Source organism: Sclerotinia sclerotiorum, genomic scaffold (genome assembly GCF_000146945.2).
Source record: "Sclerotinia sclerotiorum 1980 UF-70 scaffold_3 genomic scaffold, whole genome shotgun sequence".
Classification (NCBI taxonomy): domain Eukaryota; kingdom Fungi; phylum Ascomycota; class Leotiomycetes; order Helotiales; family Sclerotiniaceae; genus Sclerotinia; species Sclerotinia sclerotiorum.
In genome coordinates, this window is record NW_001820833.1 from 618,659 (window position 1) to 640,316 (window position 21,658).

Below are 21,658 nucleotides of genomic sequence, written 5' to 3' on the forward strand. Positions count from 1 at the left end.
TACGAATAATTTAGATAATCTGTGAATAATCCAAAACAGATTATTCAAGACACCAATAAATGTAGAGTGGATGGGAGTTTTTAATAGGTAATCTGTAAGGATTAGCTATGGATATCTGCGATTTCACTCGCTGTCAGAGGTGAGTGATGATGGTTTAACTTCCACCAGAAAACATACGCCGATATTCCACAGGTAAGATACCTACCTCCGCTGGCCCAGACTTTATTCTTGCGACTCTGCCATGGATCATACTTTAGAACTTGAATATGAAGAATGAAAAGATGCTGATCATGACGTAAATGAGTTTTGGCATCTTGTAAGATCAATCAGTGCTATGGTCTGTAGTATCATCAGAACCGTCAACCTCAACGGGCTCTCGTAAAGATCAGATTATTCTTGTGAGTGTGTTTACTCACCCTCTCGCTCAATACTATGAATACGAACATCTATCTTAGGTGAAAAGATAGGCTTGATATTGTGGTCATCCACCGAACTAACGATTACGATCATCAAGGCGATAATACCCATCTATCGGCCATTTTACAGAATCATCAGAGGCTCGTAATCTAGTGCAGCCGAAGATATCGCTTTAACAACCTAGAAGAAGGAAAAAAAGATTTACCACCGCCCGCTCAAAGGAGACGCCCCAATGAACGATACCACATTAATGGCTATGCATGAGTATTGATGAGCAGAATGATTACCACAGTGAGAGAGGTATACTAGGATCAGGCAGTGGCAGGCAAGTTTGGGACTCTTGAATGTAACAATGATTACTTAATCATTGGAAGCGGGGAGCGAAGTCAACGTGGTAGCAGGTAGAAAGGACCTGGATCGGGACTAGATTCCTGCTATACCAAATCTAAAGTACTCTACGGAGTACTTCCGTCTTCGAGAACCACAAAATTTTACTAGATCGTAGATAGTATAAGGTTAAGGTAATTTTAAAGTTTGTGTACACTGTACTCCGTACCCATATTCAGTGGAAATTTAATTCCCCGCAGTTATAACATAATAGAGTCGAGGTTAAGATACTCCATAGAATCTCGGATTTGATTCGGCCTTTGCCTAATAACTAAAGATGTGCTTCATGTACAGAGTATGTCAACGGACAATTATAGTGATACCATTCTCCGCATGCCGAAACTTGGCCCACACTCATTGTCCATGATGCTTTTAACCATGCAGCGTACGCTACACTTTCCAAGACAGCGATGGATTGTCGAATGGCTCCATGTCCTGAACGCTTGTCTGATCTTAATTGGTCATGAACGATAAGAAATATGTGGGTACACTAACGCGAAAGGCGCGTTAGATAGGAACCGAACTATCGGGACAAATCTGGGTGGTGATTCTAAATAGACTTTTAACTGGCTATAATGTAATTCTAAAATATATCAGGTCGTTGTGTTAACAATTACCTCCTGTTGTCCGAATAAATAGGAAAATAGCATCGACTACAAGTTTTGAAAAAGCTCCGACGCTGCTAACGGTTGGTAGCAAGCGCCATCAGGGGCATGCATACACGCCCCATGATAAGGTTGCCCCACTAGGACACGGACAGCTCGAAGCTTAAACGAGCTGGGTGTGACGATCCCCTTCACAACAACCTAGTTCTAATAAAGTGCGAATAAAAATTGCCTCTGGCCCTCTGGGTCTTATGTTCCAATAGAACCATTTCAGAGCCATGGAGCTCCATGTCCGCTACTGTAATTTGCCTTTAGAAGTATTAAAATGCGGAGTACACACTAGTACACAGTGGTGTGCACTACACACCTCTAGTTACAAGGAGCCAAGCATCCATGTATCCATGTATCATGCATCGTCTCGGGACCGAAGTTTGCAGTCACGCGGAGAACGCGGTGCATAGGTATTTTCCATATTCAAACTTCAAGGTAAATGGAAATGCTGAGGGAACAGTCTCCTGAACTCGTTAGTTTCATTATTGAGATTTTATGGCGTAATTTGTATGCATCTCCCTGCCCCTGGCGAAAACAGTTAAATCCGTTAAGGATTGTACGTACAGAGTACAAGACACAAGTCATGAAGGAAGTGTTACCATATTTCGAAATATGTAGGTAGGTGAGGTTTCATTAGATTGGAACCTCGGTAGGAGAAAATGTCATCTTTCGATGGTCTTGGTTGGAATGCGGCACGTGATACGAGAAAATTGTTGAAAGTAAAGTCCCGTGATTTGGTGACATTTGCCTCAGCAACAGCGCGTATGTTGACCCCGCGTCAACGCGTCGTGTAATCGAACACCTTACTTTGAACGTCCAACCTCGGAATTGAACTATAACCATCGTCAATACTCACGACATGTAACACAACTACATTCATCGCGATGCCGAGTAAACAGCGCACCTTCGAATTGGTGGATGTGCCAAAAGTCCACCGGCCAATGACTAGCAAACAGGCGAAAAAAGCATATCAAAAAGCAAATAGAACGCCACGAATAACGAAAGCCGAGCAAAAGCGACGAGATGCCGAGGAATTGGCGAAGCACAGGAAAGCATATGAAAAAGAACAAGCAGCTGCAAAAGCCAAAGCGGCTAGGGATAAGAAAGCTGCAAAAGCATTGGAGCAGAAAGAAGAGAGAAAGAGATTGGGGGTACCGGAACCTAGCAGACATGTCAGAGCAAGTCAATCGAGGATTTCTATGTTTATTGGGCGGGGAAACAAGAGATCGCATGCAACAGAAAATAAGGGAGAAGACTCTGAAGGTACCATGTGCGACGAATTGGATGAAGAGCCGCCCGCGAAACGGACTGCGCATCACAACTCCGAGGACGAGGGCGAGGAGGAAGCTGTCTCGAAATCAAATGCTCTTCACGACTTCGAGCATGAGAAGGGATGCCAAATGGAACAACTTGCGAAGAATGACCTTGATGATAAAGAGGCTATTTCCAAAAGAGTAATTGTACCAGAAGATTCCGAGGACGAGTTTGGAGACTTTCCCCCCTTGTCAGATAGAGATATTTCGTTGTTGGACAGTAGTTCCATGCATTCTACTCCTAGGCCTAAATCTACAGGAGTGAGAGGACCTCCGATTCAAAAATTCATCGCATCATTCGATAATGAACAAGAGCTGCCAAGGATGAAGAATTTTGAAAGGGAGCAAATGTCGCCTGGCGACCCTTTTCAGTTAGAAGACATGCTTGATTGCCAAATCCGTTCCGAAGCAGCAGACGCAGCCTGTAGCCCTGACTGTAAACAAGCAGTATCATTTGAAAAAGAGCAGATCATTAGAGACGATACACTATCTATGATTGCCACTTCCAACCGCCTAGTAGAAGATCTGGCATCGAAGCGAGAGCTTCTGTGGCATGCACCTATTAATGGTAGACACGGCACATCAATACCATTCGTCGATACAAAATCATCAGCTCTACCTAGAGTGTCAAATGCTAAAGAGAAATCCTCAAACTCAAATTCATCAGATACTAGAAATCAATTTGACCCACCTTCTAAGATGAAATTCAATGGAACCACAACACCAGGCATGGACTTGCGCCAAAACTCCAAGGCATTAGATATCAGTTTGCCTCGGACGAAAAAGTCACTTTCCATTGAACCGGCCACGTCCAACAAAGAAACTACTCTACGTCTTAGTGCATCGTCTCGAATGACTGGTTTGGGAAAGCAAACTTTTCGCGAGGAGTCTGTTCAACCTCCTATGACAAAGTCTCATTCTTTCGAACGAACACCTACCAAAAAAATGCCCGTCCAAGCCTCCAGGTCAGTATCTGGTACTCGCTCAGCACTCTGGGAGAGATCTACCAACATGAGGCCCCCGACTCTTCCCCCAAAAAGCAAAATCGGCACGACTCTTGCCGCCCCACTCACCAACATGAGAACAGTCAGCAATTTTGATGTTCCTCCATCTTCCACTCAAGCATTTCTTGAATCCCATTATGACGAATTCTTCCCCAGTCCAACTCAAGAAGCTAGAGAACTGTGTGAAGAACCCGTTGTACCTCTGACTTCCATCTGTTTGAAAACGGATTTTAGGCATCAAAATCATCGCGAGAAGCAGGACGATGTGCATGATGATGGTTCCAAGATCGCTGATGATGACTTTGGAGGCATGCTGTCTACCCAAGAACTCAGAATGTTTTCGCAGAATTGGGAAGTTGCTAGTTCACCTTCCCAGCAAGGAGAGGCAAAGGAGAGCCAGTTCGAATCTAGCGAAGAGATACCAGCAGCACGTGAGGATACAAAAGATTTGATTTACAGTCAGGATTCCTTGCCTTTGAGCCAAGGACCCGCTGGGCTGGAGTATTTGTCGAAAGTCAAGTCACCAATAGCTAGTACCTCGCAGCCATCGCAAGCTCAAATATCTAATTTCCACCAGCATCAAAATTCAACACCAAAGCTACAAGAACAACCTGGTGAACCACCTTGTATCAGCACTCCCAATATCGACCCTGAGATGGAGCTTACTCCGAAACCAAGGAGATCGCCTTGGTTCAAAGAAAAACCGGAGGATAGACATACAAAAAAGAGGTTCTTTACCGAGAAACCCGAGGATTTGGAGGCAGCCGCTCTCGCAGAGAGTAAGAAAGCATGGGATGAAATTAAGGAGGCAACTTCATCCAACAGACATAACTTTGATGACGATCTCGATCCTGATGTAGATGGGCTGCTAATAGCTGCCCTTGCGGAAAGCAAAGAGTGGGATGAGGTCTACAAGGCAGTTGTTCCCACGCCTACACCTAGGAAGACTGGTGAGAAAGGGGGAATGGAGATGGATATCAAGCAGAAAGAAAATCAGACGCCATCACGAGTCATAGATGAGCAGACGACGAGATTAAGTGCTGTCACGAATTCGACGAGAAAATTTGTAAGGAGGGCTAGTCTTGCCAGTACCGATTATGGGGATGGAGAGGTCTCCGACTGGGACGAGATTTTGGACCGGCTATGAGACCTATTCAGGCGAATACAATTTCAAAGAGAAAACTATGATTTATGAATATAGGTATGGTGGCGATTTGTCATGCGATGGGACGAGGATTAATATTGGTATATATATGGGTTTTGAGTTTAAGCATTGGCATTAAGCATGGATATGGTATCCATGCACACCAACTTCACGTTCTGCGTAGTATAGGGTATTAAACATGCATAGGGAGGTTGAATTATTCGTTTAGCGTGGCATTATGGGTAGTGTAAGGTGTTTTCTCTTTGCATTTCCTGCGGTGGGACATTGGCTGGGGAAATTTTGGCGGTCTTTTGTTGCATTTATTCGCGTGGTTTTATAATAGTTTGGGGCGTGTTTTTCGTTGTACTAATTCCGATGAATGGGGGTGGAGTGTTAATGGCATAGATCTTAGAAGACCTACAAGGCTTTCGCATGGCAGTAAGGGATAAGATTATGATACCACGGAGTATCTTGAAATAGGTACAGCAAGATGATATTTCATTAAATTCTATACACCAACTCGTGCCAGTGTACATTTCAAAAGTGACATGCAGGGATAATCAAGATTTAAATTCATTCAATTCTCTAATAGGAAGTCAAAGAACTATTATACAGTGAGCATGGCTTCGACGACGCCATCTGCATATATTCATGGAGGTGACCTGCTTTTGAGCCCTTTGAAATCAGCTTTACGAATCATAACTCTCTATTCCGTTCCGGTTTGCTCCTGTCCATTCTTAAAAAATGCTGTAGTTAATTATAATAGTGTATGAAAGGTTGTGACATCTTTTCTAAGACAAATATTTTCTATAGCATCAACCTGAGATAATCGATTTAGCTTCATCACAGATTTGACAGATGTTGCCCACAAAGCAAATATTCGCAGAGTACGAAAGGCTCATACCATGAATCGCTTGTGGGTTATTAGAGGAGTGTTAATCTTCCGGTGGAACTGTTGAGGTGACTCTATTGGCTTCTGTCTTTTAGAATTCTTGGATGATTTTGCGAGATAGCCTAATTACTTGTTTAACCTATTGTCTATCGAGTACGATTTTTTAGATGTGCATCGAATCCTGTTTAATGCTCTTTGCTGTGTTAATTTCAATACCAAACTACTCATGAAAACTAGAAATTCACAAAATAATCACTCGAAAAAGTATAAGTTTTGGACTGAAGGTTAACGATATTCGGTAAAAGTTAAGAAAATCAGAAAAGGGGGAATGTTACTTTCAACCACCGAATCATCGTCTAGCTAGCATGTAGTAGTGAGACCTCCGCTACAGATATTACGATGCATACACAATGAGTGTCTTTGGCCACTTTGAGACTATGGAAGTGCGAGATGAGAAGAGCAGGAAGGAAATGACTATGCCTGTTACATACCGAGATGCTTCCACGGTTAGAGCTAATTGGCTGGTCCGAAAATAAATGTCTTGTCGTCAGGGTGAACCTGATGAAATTGCATGTAGTGCTGAGACTGTGGGGAAGTTTCGGTGTCTAGGTTACCTCGAGGATCCCGCTTAGTTTCGCCCATGGGAAGAGAGGATGAGGTTTTGATGAGCGAACATGATTTATACCTTTGTATTTCAAAGGTTATCACATATTGCCCATGCTAATCAGAACAGCTTTCTGCTCCTTATTTGAAGTGTTATGGTCACCTTCAGACTGGAAAATTCCCGGTGACCTGTCTCCTTACAAGATGCTGCAGATGATTTGGTTGATTATGATCACAGAGGAAAGAAACATCCACAGTATGCTCAGCATTAGTTAAAGATGATTGACTTATCGTCTAGACAGCAAAACAAGCCTCTCTTAGCAAACGCATTTGCTCTCGCCCCTATCTCAATCTAACCAACTAACCAGGAATCAAATATTTCAAGTCAACATAAAAAGTAACGAGTCGCAAGCAGCAAATCAAACGCCTCTCTCCCAAGCCCCAGAATCTCGGATCGAATCTTCCAACAACTTCATCTAACCTCCAAGAACAACAACTATCTTACTGACCCACAGTAAACCCCAGCAACGCACTTCCACATTTTGCACTCTTCCACCCCAAGCCTGATATCAACTTAGAAGGGAGTGACTGGCCTTGAATAAAAGGTAAAGGAATGATTGAGAAAGCCGCAAGCGTGGTGCATGCGTCGTCGCTGGTTGGAGCGGAGTCTAGTTAGTATTGGATATGCCTGGATGAAGCGCAGTGATGGATGCAAGAAATGAGACGATGAGAGAGTACCTATAGAAAGAGCAATGAGCATCTCGACAAAAGAGGGCAGAATTGATATTGTTTCCGAAGATTTCGAAGGGGAAACAGAGGGAATAGGAGTAGGTTGCTGCTAAGTCGCTGGCGTATGTTGCGGCTATGAACTTTGGGGTGATTAGATTTTTATAATTTGAATTGTTTTTCTTAGTTAGGATATAGATATGACAAGAGATTGATTGATCAGAGATGAAAATGGATTAAAATCATGTTTTGAGAAATGGAAAAGAAGTGGGATGAGAAGAGCTAATGGGCAAAGCTCGCTTACGTTATTTGGATTTTGGGACTGGCATGAGCTAACAATCTGGGCTTTCGTTTGAGCAGTAACCGTGGTGTAATTCGCAAATCCGAAAACTAGAGTGGCAAGGTGGATGGTGGTGACCTTCATGTTTCGCGTTGTACTTTTGTTTTTTTGGCGTAGAGTTTGATGGATGAGAAATCAAGACAAATAAAGTGTATTGAGAGATTGTTTGTAAGTTAGATGGTTGATAGCTTACTCAAAGGCGGATAATATTAAGTATTTATACCTCCATATTCATCTCATCCCGTTGAGCAGAAGTTGGAGTTTTGTATCCTCACTTAAAGCAAGATTTTCCATCCTGGAATGAAGGTTACACAATCGTTGTGAAGGATCTAAGCCATATCTTCATACTTGGTACTTGATGTGAGATCAGAAATATTGGTTGAGCTGACGACAAAACGATAGTTGATATATCTAGATGATATGTGACGGAGTTGAAGTGATCGTAGAAAAATACGGGCAAGTCAAGCCTAAAACATCTGTAAACGTTCTTGAAATTTTATAATTGACTACCAAATGGAGAATTTGATTTCACGCGATGGTGTAACAACAATGTGCATGACAGCTTTTGAAACATAATTTGGTAATGACGATTTGATATGGTGTTACGTAGTGAAACCAAAAAACGATGGGCTGAGATAAGAAAATACAGATGGAATTATCAAAAGATCTTGATCTCGATCTCGGAATTGACGATCGATCTAATCAATGACTCCTGAGCCATAAACATGGGAACTGGTAATAGTTCGGCTTGGTCATAATTCGGCCATGCCGGTAAATGTCACCATGGAGTCCAGCTCGAGGGTAAAAGTGGCACATGGAATAACTATTACGCACCCCGAATCATCTCTAGTTTTGGATGGACGGATGAAGATTACCAAAAGTCTATAACATCCTTCGGATATCAGCAAGATTTCTAACCCGTAAGTACTGAATATTACCATAGCATAGCATGTGAACAGTATTCTGGTTCGCCTGTTTCAAAAGATCAATAGATTGAGAAGTATTGTGCAAAAATTGTTGTCAAACTAGACTAAACAGGCACAGGAACATGTGATGCATAGGAACTTGCTTTCTCTGAAGAATTTATACACTGTGCATGATTTGTGCATATGTAAAATTCCTAAACTAACAAGGATACCAAAAATCTGTAAGTTTTTCCTCTGCTGACTCGGAAAAATTTGTCTTTCATGCCAGCTACCACTATCATCGTCGAACAGTCTTCCTATTTGATATGTCCTCAATCGTCCCCTTGGAAAGTTTAGGGCCGTCAAAGAATCTGACTGTTCAGGATAGCGACGGTTTTTGACATATTGCCCCTTTTCCTAATACTGTTGTCAGGAGTCCCCATGGATTGACCAAAACTAGACTTCTTGGGACCGTGAGCGTAAGATTTGGATCTGTGCAATTATCGCCTCTGTTAACCACATGTCAGTATATTAAAATATTAGCCATGGGAGATACAGTAGAGACATACAGGCAATTGTTGCAAGTTACACTTTTGCAAAAAACTGCGGCCAATGCGGCACTGCCGTTCACGGTGTAAGGATAACATTCGCCGTAATTGTAGGAGGTTATCACACCATTATCGTATTGTACTCCGACATACTAAAACAGTATTAGTAGATGCAGCTTAAGTTCATCATCTAGAGAATTATCAAAAGCGATATCAAAGGAGCTGCTGGTAAGGTACGGAGGAAGATGCGAACTAGACATAGAGGACAATCAACAAACTTACAGCATTCGAACCTGCATCCTCACAGTAACTGTTGAGAACCGCGTAGCTCGGGATTACAAGAGATGGAAGGGGAATGGGACTGTCCGCCATGGGCGAAATGGAGACAAGAGGATTAGCTGCGGCCGATGCAATGCATGAGACAATGAAGGTTGAGGGAAAAAATCTCATTTTGTAAAGTGTCTGCTTCAGATGAGCAAGATAGAACCGTTATGAGGTGTCAAAATATACAAAGTGGATGTTTTTTTGCGAACTCTATGAAACTCATACTTATACCTGAGCAGCTCCGAGATCTTGGTTCACGTTCGGAATTGATTTGTCACACGAACAAGAAAATAAATGCGTCTCTCTGGATACTGATGAGTTTGTACGCGTGGGAACTTTTAAATTGAAGATCACGATTTTCCTGTCGAGTCATCCGCCAGTCCACTTCTGGCATGATCTGAACAGAGGACAAGAAAGGACAAATATCTTGTTGGATGCTCTGAGCGCTAAAGGAGGACAAGACTTAACCTGCATCATCGGTGCCGGCTTGTGCTTCCACACTAGACTGTGACACACACTGTGCAACATGTCACGATCATTCTAGCATTGGAATGTTCATAATTTCCAACTCAAAATAACACTCCAAAGGCCAGACAAGAATGCATGAGTTTTTAGAATTCCATGGCCGACAAACACAGTTCCACTAGTAGCATCGATTGAGCTCTGCCAATTTCCTACACTAGAACGGCTCAAACATATATGTATATTCGGACTGTAAAATTTTCGTACCATCGCGATGCATCATAATTTAAGCATGACTCTGCATGCTCTTAATTAACAATCGACACACCATCATGCGGACGATGCCCTGAATTTCGCCATTCAAATTTTGCTCACGAGCTTACAAAAATTATATTCGGACATTCATCCTAGAATTTTGCAACGCAGCACAAGTACACTTCGTCTCAAACATGATTAGAAATAGCCAGTCTAGCTTTGACTTTTCTTTTTCGTAATATACATAACTATTATACACAAGCTGGATTCATCATCATGCCACCAATATCGCTCAAATAAATGGTGCAGGGGCTTAGGCAAAGCCTGCTTCAGCACTAGCTGGCATTGCAAAACTACATTGTAGAGGCGAACGCCGAATATTTAACGCTCAAAGCTATGGAAAAAAGTTCCCACAGCCCCCCGCCCCCCAATGTAAGCTGCTACACTAGAATTGTAAGCTCTTTGGATTATTCGTCTATTTTTGATACAAACTCAACAGTCTCTATGTCCCGGTATGGTTCTGACCTCCTACCAGCCCCAAGCTTCCTGGAATGAGAGTAACTCTGTTCATGACAGACTTCCGTGTACTATCACAAGTCCCATCAGCACAACATGCCGGACTATCTGAAGTGCATCCATCCTCAGAACATCTGCAAGTACTGCTTCCTGATCCACTATCAACCGCATAAAGCATATATTCATTACATCCAAATGGCCCATTCCAGATATAAGCACCGCCGTAATTTTCATCGGCGCTGTTCCCGTCGCAGTGAAACGGATTGTAATCGATATGAACGATACAATCGTTGGATTTCAATGCCCAGCTACCCTCAGTACTGCATCCGGCTTGATCAGCGGCCCAATTCAATTGTGCGATGATATTAACACCCGTTGAGTCTGTGTGCACATATGTATATGGTGTACCACCAGGTTAAAGAGTTTTTCCCTCATTACAAATGGAATTTAGGACTGCTTGCTCGCCAGTGATGTTAAATGGCACGTAAGTACCATCATTGTGCTCGCTGAAGCAGTATACTTGCCCATTTTTGGGATCAGCAAGCGTTGGAATCGGTAAAGAGCAAGTAGTAGTACTTTGCACAGGAGTAGTCGTGCTCGAAGGTGTTAATGGATTTGTTCCATAGCCAGTGGCAGTGATAGAGCCAATGGATGCTACAACTGGCGGATAGACAGTAGCTGTAGATCCTCCAATCACCAGGACGGATGAAGCTGACACTGCTGGAACACTATATCCGAGTCCATTTACAGTGATTGATCCTGACTTAACAGTATACGTGGAGCCGGACAGGTACACACGCTTCGAAATCGTAGTCTGTACAACAGTCCAAATTGGAGTGATTGAAATATCCTTATCAGAACCTTCATCATCACCAGTTAGCAGCGTAGCAAGTGGACGGTAATCGGTTCCTGTGGTAGTCGTGATACTAGGCTCAACTGCACACCCTGTAACTGTACTAGAGCTCGTGGTGACACAACTGTTGGAGGCACAAGAGACCCAATAGTTTGTTGCTATGGCTTTTGAGCATTCAGTGGAGGTGGCGGTACCCGTTGTATCACAATTTGCGGTGCAAGGGCTTCCACAACTTGCAGTGAAAGTAGGCTCCGCGGAATCACCACTTTTGAATGTACTAGTCGGTTTTGTCTTATCAGGAGGACAATCAATTGAGAAGATATCAAGAAACCTGAAGCAAGGTGGGTTGGGGATAGGAGGAAACTCTGGAAGGGATGGGATTTTGAGGGGCCCAGGCGTGGGTAGTGGGACTGGAGACCAATAAAAGCCTCCAGCTTGAACCCATATAGGGATTACGGTGGTGGTGGAAGAGGTAGTTGATGAGCCTGTGGATTTTTCGACGATCGATGTTGTGATTGTTGTTGGTGCAGTAAGCGTTCTGAGATTGGTGAATTGATCCTCCGAAAATGTCTGAGTCAGACCTCCAGATATATAAACTGTCGTCCCCAATGAATAGTAAATATCGGGTGTGGCTTGTCCCAGAGCGGAGCCAGCTACAGGCAAGAAATAGACTGTGGTAGTTATAATTCCCACTGTGATTACCAAAGGCTCGGGCTCAGGCTCAAAGCTAGAAGTCAAAGCAAAAGTAAAAGAGTCCTTGCCGGCTCCAACCGACATATCAAAGAAGCTAACTACTGAAGTCGTCACTAGAGAAGTTGTCAGTATCCTCCAAATAAAAAAGAAGAAGAAAAAGAAGAAGAGCGAATATAACCTGCTTGGAGCGGGAGTGATAGACACCATGGTAGAACTTCCAAGAACGATCGAGGTTATTACCGTCTCGGAGTCCATGGTTGATGATGGCAGAACAAATATGCACGGTGGAGGACAGATAAATACTGGACTTGGCTCCACAAAGATGATCTGATCGACATAAATAGTTGCTGGCGCTCCCGTAGCATTGTTACAGGCTGCTGGTGGACAGTAACCATACTCGCAGGAAAATTGACACAAATCACCATAGAGAAATTCGTCTAGGCCTGGAGTGGGCTTGACAACCATCGGGGTGTATGCTGGAAGCGCTACCAATTCCCCTGTACTACCGCAAGTACATGAATGCAGTGGGCAGTAGCCAAAGTTACATGCAAAGTGGCACAGAACACCTAAATTATTCTCTCTAATTCCACTAGTGTACACGAAAGGATCAAAAGGCGAGAAAGTGGGAGTAGACAAAGGAACCGAAACAGTTCCGCATGCCGTTTCAGGGCAATAATCAAGGTTGCAAGCAAATGAGCAAAGTCTTGACTAGTCAGAAGACTCTCCAGACCGCGGATATCCCTTGACACCAACGTAAGGGGGTAAAGGCACTTGCTTTCCATGGCAGTGCAAGTACATGCGCCAATTGGACAATAACCATAGCCGCAAGAAAATTCGCATAGATCGGCAAAGTTGTTGGAACCAGTTCCATTGACGCAAAATTGTTCATCTAAAGTTAAAGTTGGTGTTGCTGCAGGAATAACTAAGCCAGAGTCGGCTCCAACCCAGACATTCCAATTTTGTATGCCATGGGGACAGGAATCCGTAATTTCGGCACCAATTACAGTGACAAGAGTGGTTCCTGATCTCGACATTACTACAGTCACAGCTCCAGTTTGGCCGCTTGTTAACACGCTTCCATGATATATACCAATTCCACTATCGGGAATATTTCTCCATTTCCCAGAAATAACAGATGAGCCAATCGTAACCATAACGTCAGCGTCGCTAGCAAGGAGAGCCGAGTAGAAAATACGGTCTTCGGCAACCTCCGAGGGCTCGAACTCGTACTAGAACTGAGTGTGTGTATTTGCACTTGTGTTCCCTGAAGAACATGGCGCATTAGCTGGATAGAGACGGTACCATGTTACCAAGCCCTCCTGAGCCACAGAAGCGGTGCCGTACTTGTACGTATCAATAATATTGGGCAGGAACAATCGCCATCCATCGTGAGGCATATCTATTGCATAATTGTATGGCGGATTTCCAGTATCAGCGTCGAACGCTTCATACGCCTCTGAATGCAAAGGCCCGATGTAATGAGATTCACCAAAGTCATTCCAGGTAATAATTTCTACCAAATCTGGTCGAATGTACCAAACTTCTTCCCATCTATCGAACCAGAGGTCGTCACCACGCCATATCCAGTTCTTGTCGTACCCGGGTAGATTTTTGAAGGACCATGGAGACACAGGCATCATATATGGTAAAGGTGTACCAGTCTCATTGAGAAATTGTAGGTAAGATGCATCAACATCAGCGTCCATGTCGAATGGTCCGTATGGCCATGCAGCCCAAGAAAATAAACCATCAGCCTGACCCAATTCAAGAGCGGCTTTGGCCCCCAGGGAAGACCAATCCGGCATAAAAAAGCAACCTGTGTCTGCCTTAATAGTATCCAATCTTCGGATGAAGCTGGGCCTTCAAAGGTCGAGACAAATGGTTTACCGAGGTATTGAAAGTAAGCACTAGTAGAGGAATATTGTCTTATGTAGTCAACAACAGTGCCAAGAGGCCACGCGCTAATGCCACCGGCGTAGTCAAAAGAGAAGAACCACTTGAAACCCTGTAACTCAGCGGCGGAAAATGCATTTGCGACGGAGTTTTGATTCCCTTCATCACCGAACGCTACATTCAAGGCGAATGCATCAATATGAGCTTCCATAGCAAGCTTAATATCAGCTTCCCAAGCCGAGATGTCCCAGGAGGGAACGTTGCCGACCTAGTCATGTTTAGTACATAAGTCTTGTAAAGTTGCGGCATTCAGAATTTACCATAAAGTGTGTAAAGACCGATCTGGTGTTAGATTCATCCTCGCTATTCGTCAAGGCTGGTTTCGATTGAACATGGGTGAAATTAGTCGATGAGTAGGTCGAGTTCAAATGAGGAACGCGCGTATTCGTTCCATTTGAGAAAGAACCTTTGACTGTATGGGAGCCGACACTGGCGACAATCTGACTCGACGACAATTGAATGCTATTGTGTGTGGAGTGGGTGTTCTTCAAGACTAAAGACGTCGTTGAAGCCAAATTCTGACTGGTTGCTCTACTTGTACGGTAAAGATAGCTTCCGTTGACACTGGTAGGAGTGAGTACGCCAGATTCTGATGCGCCATGTGATATTGATGATGTCAAACCGCTGCTAGCGTGAGTCATTTTTCCATATGTAGACACAACGACAGCGAAGAAGAAGATGCGACAAAGCTCCATAATGAATAAATTATCGGGAAATGGCAATGCAATGAAGAGCTCTTTGATGAAGAAGTAATATTGTTACACAGTAATACACGCTCCTCTATATACACACATACGACAGAGCGGGAGCATCATCGATGCTACTCCCCCCTGACATCATTGGTATCCAACATTAGGAATAGCATCTACTTGACGGAGTCCGATATGCTCATCATATTTCGCGCACTATATCCCACACTGATCTTTTAAATCCTAATTAAAAATTTTCCTGCGACTTATGCGAGGCAGAAAGCCATTTCTATTATCCAGGATTATTTTGATCCGCTACACGACTGTCATTTCCTTCTTTTTACTCCTTTTTCATTATCAACGTGGCTTCATTACAAGCAGCAACAGTTCCGCGACAAAATCCGAGTCTATTCTTTCAGACTACAGTATCCAAAACATCGATTCTTTTGATCATCTGCACGGATCCGGATATGACGGCTCAAAGTCATCCCTTCTCACCTCTAGAGACCTTGGCGACATAGTCGATTATAATGCCAGGGTTACTAAAGGACATGTTCTTTTGTGCTCCTTGAAATCTTAACCATCAATCCAGCAACGGAGAGTCGCTGGACCACGGTCGATGAGCTGCTAAGTATAGGATATGAAGAATTAGCAATCACAGCATAGCCTGCATATGAAGCTCTTACCAACATGGACCAGTTCTTAGCGGGAGCTGATATCCCAATCAGTGCCGGAAATATCGAGTTCTGGGGTTATATTCACTCGGAAGATTGGTATCTCGGTACATCTAGACATTCTGTAAGCCCAATATGAATGCTTTGAGCTGAGTACATGCTAAGTTTTCTAGTTTACAGGAGGCATGTTCCAAAATCAGCTCGATTGGGTGGACGGTGTAATCATCGCGGACTACAATATCAGCCCTTTCTTTACTGACCCTTATGCAACCTCATATCCGCCTGTAACACAATGGTCAGATGTGGTTTTTATTTCATGGATTACGCATGCCCCAAATGCTGCTGCTATTCAAGGACTAAAGAGAGTGGTACGTGCTGGAGTGGCAAATGACGATACAAAGGCTCAGATTCAGAGGGCTTTCGTGGCGTCGGGATTAGCGACGGTTCCTACTTGGCCGGGACATAGGTTCGAGATAAACCCTTTCACGTTTATCGATCCGAGTACTGGTTCATTAGCAGAACCTTTCATGGCGATGCTTGGCTCAAAGAATGGAGCAGGTATAGTGTACCTCCTAGCAACGCACCGAGCTGCTCTTGGCCTGAAATTTATTAATGCGATTAGAGTATGGGCCGAAAAAGAATGGTCCACTAGTGGCGCCCTCACAGAGGAAAATTTGGCGGATTTGGTGCCTTCGATGATATTCGAGATTGTAGACACACCAAGGGGACCTTGAGATTACAATAGCTAGGTAGATACAGTTGGAGATGGATACAGACCAGGGTTCCTTAATAGAACCAAGATGTTTCTGTCAGGCATCGGAAAAGCTCATGTATTGATAATACTAAATAGAAATCGACAGGACTCCCACTGAATTAAGACCTCGTGCCGTACTTAGTCAACAAGTCTTTCCCCGCTTTGAAAGCTTGTCTATAGATACCTCTCTTACTTACTATTCTGATAGAGTTAAATATTTGAAAAGTAATTCTCTTCTATTGGGGGCGACAATCTCTGACGGGCCAGGTCCATTTGCTAGTCCAAAAGCGAACATTCTCTTGCGATCCCAAATAGCAAACCCAAAACGACGGAAACGCGCAGATGAATATTCAACTCGAGTAAATACTGGAAGCATAAGTAAGCAAAGAGGAACAAAAATTCCTGGTATTGATGAAGGGCTATGATCGATACGGTCGGCACCCTGTCCCCATCCGTCCGATTTAGAACCCTCAAATTTTGGCTCGGCAAGTACGATAACAGAGACGTTCTCTGCTGGCTGTGGTAATTGTATATCAGAAATTGTATTCTGAGTCGTGTTGACTATGAGACCCTCAGATGCCTCACTCAAATAAAGTGCCACAGTCAAAATCGCACTTCCTATGGGGCAGCGCGGTGGCCTGTCATAAAATTCGTCTGCATCCATACTTCGAAGTTTATCCAGGTCTGACTTCGTCCATTGAAGTTTTTCGGCATTATTTTTCAGATCGTAAAACATTTGAATATACCAAAATGCTCGAGTAATTCTTTTCTCCTCTATCCAAGAGGGCGGATCAACGTCACGAACAGAGTATTTGCGACATTCCTTATGCTCTAGTTAGATTTTGCCTTTGGTTTTTAGTTGAATGGGCTCGGAGATTACAAGGCTCTTGCATCTGTCAATGAAATGTTTATGACATAACTGCGTCAACCGATTAATTTTGTAAGCTGTTCGTGAAATTGTGTGTACCACCATTGGCGAAATTTCATTAGGAAGCATTCCATAGCGATTTTCAACAATTCTTTGATAGTCAACCAAGGGTAAATGTTTTAACGAAGGGTCGTCAAAAAGCTGAGCGACCTGAAACCAGGGTCCAACATGACATTTTTTGAATTCATCTAGCGACGTTGATGGGTGCATACCCAATTTCAGAAGCGCGATAGGACCAATAAGAGCACGAATGTGCTTCGGTTCACTTGCACTTAAGACCGTCTCGACAATTTCCTTGCCACAGTCATCGATGAGTAGTTGGACAGCACGCGAAACTCTGCTCAAACTCCAAAGTGTAGCAAGTCCGAAGTTAGCTTGACCATAGGCAACAGAAGATCTCTTGGGAGTTGTTCGAATGGGTTTTCGGCGAAATTTGCCTTTCCATGAGGATGATTTTCGGAATTCGAAGTCATGATGATGCTATCATGCTACGATGTTATTGCGGATGAACTGGTGTTTGTTTTTCGAGAGTCTGAGTTCTCTTAAGTAATAAGATAAGGAGGAATTCTAGCGGGGAAAGAGGATAACTGCCTTGTGATTATGAATCACGGATAATAGCAGTGAGTCTATCCGAACCAATGGTGACCTGGTAGAAGATGACATAAGCTCCATTGACCTCAACTCCACTAGGTGCCCTAGATTAACTAGGGTCAGGGTTAACCACCTCATTGCTGCGTTGAATGAGCAAATCTATGATATGATAACAGAACAAAACTTGATTGATAGCGATAAATGGGCTAATGACAGTCCATATATATGCTTTAATTTTTCCACGACCACCTTTGTCTCTGAGTCAACCACTTAACCACTCTCGCGCGCCCGTCTCCACCTTCCAACTGTTGTTAGGAGATTTTCGCTTTTCGTCACCAGAACCTGGACTAATAGTGGCAGATGCGGTTCCCAAGGTCGCTCTGCTAGCAAAGCATGATAAATTAGATATGCTCGATCATGGTGCCCAAGCGGCCGTCTGCCACATAAGGAAAGCAAATTCATCTTTTCCTACGACAATATGGTTCTAGACTTGTACCTAAAAGTTCAATAAGGTAAGTTACTGTATAATTCTAGTACCCTACTTTCCAACCACTTTTAATTCCGGCCACTTTTCCTCACCAAAAATAACGAAAATTAACTTTTATAACTTTTTTATTTATAAATATAATTCTTTGAAATTTTAATTACAAATTTATTATTTATATAATAATAAATCCTGAAAATTTCAGATTTTTTGCGATTTTATTGATCACAAACCAAGCGCCACAAAAACCACACCCACCATCATTCCCAAAGTCCAATACTGTTACGAGGTTTGCCGTCTAGATCACGTGGAAGTGCTCTAGGCTCTCGAGGTGGTTTATAACTAGGCGTCAAGCAGGGACTTAAGTAATGACAATAATGAAATGCAACTCGTAACTAATAGTAGAGTATACTAAATGATTGATCTTGAGCACGAAGCTCTATACAAAGGAAATCCATCTTGATTATATAGTCCTTCATGCTTCCATGATTACTAGTGATCCTTCATGATCATTAGTGATCATCTATATCGTGATCCTTAGTGATCCTTAATGATCACCAGTGATCACCTATACCGTGATCCTTAGTGATCCTTAATGATCACTACTGATCATTAGTGATCATCTATATCGTGATCCTTAGTGATCGTTAATGATCATCAGTGATCACCTATACCGTGATCCTTAGTGATCCTTAATGATCACTATTGATCATTTGTGATCACGTGTCTTGGTAGTTGTGTAGCCCGTTGTAACAAATACAACGATCCCATATCCCCAGCTAATACCAAAGGCGCGGAAAGTTGCATCCCAGCACTAGCCGATTGCTTCGAATCAGTCGAAGAACTTCCAGTCGTAGTCGTAGCCGTAGCCGCAGCAGCAGCTGTCGGACTAACAAACGCCTTCATCTTACTATCAAAACTCAAACACGCAGTCGGAAGCAGCCATTCCGTTCCAGCAAGCGTAGCCGTCATTCCTACATTTTCTACGAAATTAATTTCGGGGACTACTACTTCAGCCCTGGTTTCGAGACCGAGTGCTATTTCGGCTTTGGTGACGATATTTATGAGAGAGGGGAAAATATCTTTGGATTCAGGGTTCTGAGATGGGGTTACAGAGGCGCTTTGTGCGGGATTGCAGTTTTTGTCTACGGATGAGAGTTTAGTGATGGATACTGAGAGGGCGGGGAGATCGAGGAAGGCTCCTGCGGCTAGACTGCCCCTTTCTGATAGGATATCTACGCCGAGGAAAATTTCGGAGTGGAGGGCGAGGGAGAGAGTTAGGGCTATGGAGGAATCGGTGGCGGTTAGGGGGAGTGCTGTGACGGTTGTGTTGCGGAAACCGTGGGAGGTGGACTCGCTAAGGTTTCCAATGTTGAGTAGTATAGAGGAATTGTCTGGGATGGCGACTTCAAAACCGTAGGTGAAGTCTAAGTTTGTGGAGATATTGATGGCGCCGCGGATGGTAGGAGTCCACATTGGACCTATGGCGGCAATTTCAGGAATCTAGGATTACGTCAGAATGTTAGTTCCGCATTTTTCTCATTAAGAAACACATTAAGGAAATTTCAGGTAAGTTTATTACATACCTGAAAGCCAGGTAGCGTCAAAGTAACAAGACTCATACTGAAAGATTCGTCAAAAGTTCCAGCAATGGCAGCATCGATCTCGATATGAGCGCCTAGCCCATTGACTACCGTTTCAAAGTAACCATTTTCAAGGAAGTTAATTGCTTCCTGAATTTCAAGTGACGAGTCATTAATGGTGAAAACGCCTTGCGTCAATTCAATCGAGCCTTTGATGGAACATTTGACACATTTGATTGATAAAGTTTCATTTGCTCTGGCAGTTCTGTTGATAGACATTAGCCACGGCGGATTTGCCATTTGGAAATGAAGTTGGTACATACGCAAGAGAGAAATTCCCAAGATTAAAGTCCGCGGGTACCGAATAGCCAATATCATGGACTGATGTACTTGCGGTTGGTGTTGCGAACGAAGTTGGTGAAAAAGAGACAGTTTCAGAAGATGTCACTGAGACTGCTGTGGTTGTCAGTTTGCGCAAATCACCGTGTACGCGGAGCGAAATACTTTCATATAGACCCATGCCGAATCTGACTTCCATCGTATCATATGTATCGCTCCATTCAAGGCGTTTAACAGATAAGACGGCAAAATTGGACTCGGAAACATAATCAACATTCGAAACTCTGTTGCACTTATTAGTAATAGCAAAAGCATCTGCATGATGGTGATTCCTTACAGATATGGAGCTCGAGCACCCTCTTTGTTACATCCAGCATGTGAAGAGATAACCAAGAACTGTGATAGGTCTTTCCATGCCATCTCTGCCTCGGTTAATAAATTTGAGGAAGGAAAGTCGATGAAAATGGTGAACTCTGAACACATGATATTTCTAACATGGAGCTCAATATCTTCTAAAATAACTGCAGGTAACCTATATTTCATTGACGTAGTTGCAAATGTCGAATGTGCCCCTCGAATTATGGAATCATCTATGCTTCGTTAGTAACTTGTTTCATGGTAAAAAAGTGATAAGTATCGCTTTGGCGTTCGTTAATCCGATAAGTAATGGAGAACCCCTTTGACTGAACAAGGAAGCAAGATTGGAAGGATAGAACTCACGATCAGCGTAGTGGTGAGAACATTCAAAATTTGGTTTAAAATTAGGTAACCCCCGTTTCTGCTCCTCAGAACGGACAGTAATAGCTCCCAAGCTCGTTGTTTGCCTGGAAGAAAAATCTCGCTGAGAAACACTGGCATCACTGCTATAGGAGGCTGCGACGGCTCCAACACAAGCTAGAAACGAAAGTAAATGTTAAAGTGAATGGTTCCTGCGTAGCACGTGCACAGGTCACTAGTCCTATTAGGACTAGATTGAGAAGCTCTCTGTAGGGGAGCTTCGCACTTCCGTAGAACTAAGAAAATGGGTGATTCATATAAAAGGCCAATATAGTGTTACGACGGCTATCTTCTACGCCGCGTCACATGACTAAACCAAGGTAACGTGATTAAGTCACGTTATGGACCGCTGCGCGGTCCTGACTAGCTATAGGCATGAAGGTCTATATAATCAAGATGGATTTCCTTTGTATAGAGCTTCGTGCTCAAGACCAATCATTTAGTATACTCTACTATTAGTTACGAGTTGTATATCATTATTGTCATTACTTTAAGTCCCTGCTTGACGCCTAGTTATAAACTACCTCGAGAGCCTAGAGCACTTCCACGTGATCTAGACGGCAAACCTCGTAACATAAGGCTTTATCACTGGTATTCACTTGGAAGTGAATTCATTACTAGATCAAATAGTATGTAGGTAAACTAATTGATAACTAAGTTGAGCACAAAGCTCCTAAACTATGAAACTACTCTGACTATATAATGATCGATAAAGGGAGCCCCCAGGAGCTTTGAGGGCTCCTAGGGCTCCTTATCACGTGATTCCTTTTCATCCCAAGACACTAATCCTAATGGTGAATCGTGACATGTAGATATTAATGAAAATCTTGTCAATTGAACATCTTAAT

At 43.2% G+C, this 21,658-nt stretch overlaps 10 protein-coding genes across 10 annotated transcripts; 3 read left to right on the top strand and 7 right to left on the bottom strand.

The window, feature by feature from the left end:
- Positions 1 to 101: 101 nt before the first annotated feature.
- Positions 102 to 1,169, bottom strand: SS1G_02341 (predicted protein; the record flags this gene model as incomplete). Its single annotated transcript, XM_001596075.1, has 4 exons — positions 102 to 130; positions 206 to 313; positions 417 to 528; positions 1,128 to 1,169. 4 exons carry the CDS (start codon positions 1,167 to 1,169, stop codon positions 102 to 104), a joined length of 291 nt encoding a protein of 96 aa, XP_001596125.1.
- Positions 1,170 to 2,344: 1,175 nt separating this feature from the next.
- On the top strand, positions 2,345 to 4,924 carry SS1G_02342 (predicted protein; the record flags this gene model as incomplete). The annotated part of the gene is made up of 1 exon (XM_001596076.1): positions 2,345 to 4,924. The coding sequence occupies one exon, from the start codon at positions 2,345 to 2,347 to the stop codon at positions 4,922 to 4,924; it is 2,580 nt and encodes an 859-aa protein (XP_001596126.1).
- Positions 4,925 to 6,223: 1,299 nt separating this feature from the next.
- On the top strand, positions 6,224 to 6,349 carry SS1G_02343 (predicted protein; the record flags this gene model as incomplete). The annotated part of the gene is made up of 1 exon (XM_001596077.1): positions 6,224 to 6,349. The coding sequence occupies one exon, from the start codon at positions 6,224 to 6,226 to the stop codon at positions 6,347 to 6,349; it is 126 nt and encodes a 41-aa protein (XP_001596127.1).
- A 335-nt stretch (positions 6,350 to 6,684) lies between these two features.
- On the bottom strand, positions 6,685 to 7,566 carry SS1G_02344 (predicted protein; the record flags this gene model as incomplete). The annotated part of the gene is made up of 3 exons (XM_001596078.1): positions 6,685 to 6,710; positions 6,922 to 6,979; positions 7,447 to 7,566. 3 exons carry the CDS (start codon positions 7,564 to 7,566, stop codon positions 6,685 to 6,687), a joined length of 204 nt encoding a protein of 67 aa, XP_001596128.1.
- A 1,200-nt stretch (positions 7,567 to 8,766) lies between these two features.
- Positions 8,767 to 9,385, bottom strand: SS1G_02345 (hypothetical protein; the record flags this gene model as incomplete). Its single annotated transcript, XM_001596079.1, has 3 exons — positions 8,767 to 8,896; positions 8,957 to 9,087; positions 9,218 to 9,385. The coding sequence occupies 3 exons, from the start codon at positions 9,383 to 9,385 to the stop codon at positions 8,767 to 8,769; spliced, it is 429 nt and encodes a 142-aa protein (XP_001596129.1).
- A 1,522-nt stretch (positions 9,386 to 10,907) lies between these two features.
- SS1G_02346 (hypothetical protein) lies at positions 10,908 to 12,122 on the bottom strand (the record flags this gene model as incomplete). Its single annotated transcript, XM_001596080.1, has 1 exon — positions 10,908 to 12,122. The coding sequence occupies one exon, from the start codon at positions 12,120 to 12,122 to the stop codon at positions 10,908 to 10,910; it is 1,215 nt and encodes a 404-aa protein (XP_001596130.1).
- A 1,083-nt stretch (positions 12,123 to 13,205) lies between these two features.
- SS1G_02347 (hypothetical protein) lies at positions 13,206 to 14,686 on the bottom strand (the record flags this gene model as incomplete). The annotated part of the gene is made up of 4 exons (XM_001596081.1): positions 13,206 to 13,302; positions 13,491 to 13,854; positions 13,926 to 14,199; positions 14,252 to 14,686. 4 exons carry the CDS (start codon positions 14,684 to 14,686, stop codon positions 13,206 to 13,208), a joined length of 1,170 nt encoding a protein of 389 aa, XP_001596131.1.
- Positions 14,687 to 15,370: 684 nt separating this feature from the next.
- On the top strand, positions 15,371 to 16,006 carry SS1G_02348 (predicted protein; the record flags this gene model as incomplete). Its single annotated transcript, XM_001596082.1, has 3 exons — positions 15,371 to 15,478; positions 15,528 to 15,722; positions 15,977 to 16,006. The coding sequence occupies 3 exons, from the start codon at positions 15,371 to 15,373 to the stop codon at positions 16,004 to 16,006; spliced, it is 333 nt and encodes a 110-aa protein (XP_001596132.1).
- A 298-nt stretch (positions 16,007 to 16,304) lies between these two features.
- On the bottom strand, positions 16,305 to 17,509 carry SS1G_02349 (predicted protein; the record flags this gene model as incomplete). The annotated part of the gene is made up of 3 exons (XM_001596083.1): positions 16,305 to 16,939; positions 17,249 to 17,382; positions 17,427 to 17,509. 3 exons carry the CDS (start codon positions 17,507 to 17,509, stop codon positions 16,305 to 16,307), a joined length of 852 nt encoding a protein of 283 aa, XP_001596133.1.
- Positions 17,510 to 18,813: 1,304 nt separating this feature from the next.
- On the bottom strand, positions 18,814 to 20,453 carry SS1G_02350 (predicted protein; the record flags this gene model as incomplete). Its single annotated transcript, XM_001596084.1, has 5 exons — positions 18,814 to 19,614; positions 19,698 to 19,959; positions 20,018 to 20,141; positions 20,178 to 20,317; positions 20,371 to 20,453. 5 exons carry the CDS (start codon positions 20,451 to 20,453, stop codon positions 18,814 to 18,816), a joined length of 1,410 nt encoding a protein of 469 aa, XP_001596134.1.
- Between the last annotated feature and the right edge of the window lie 1,205 nt (positions 20,454 to 21,658).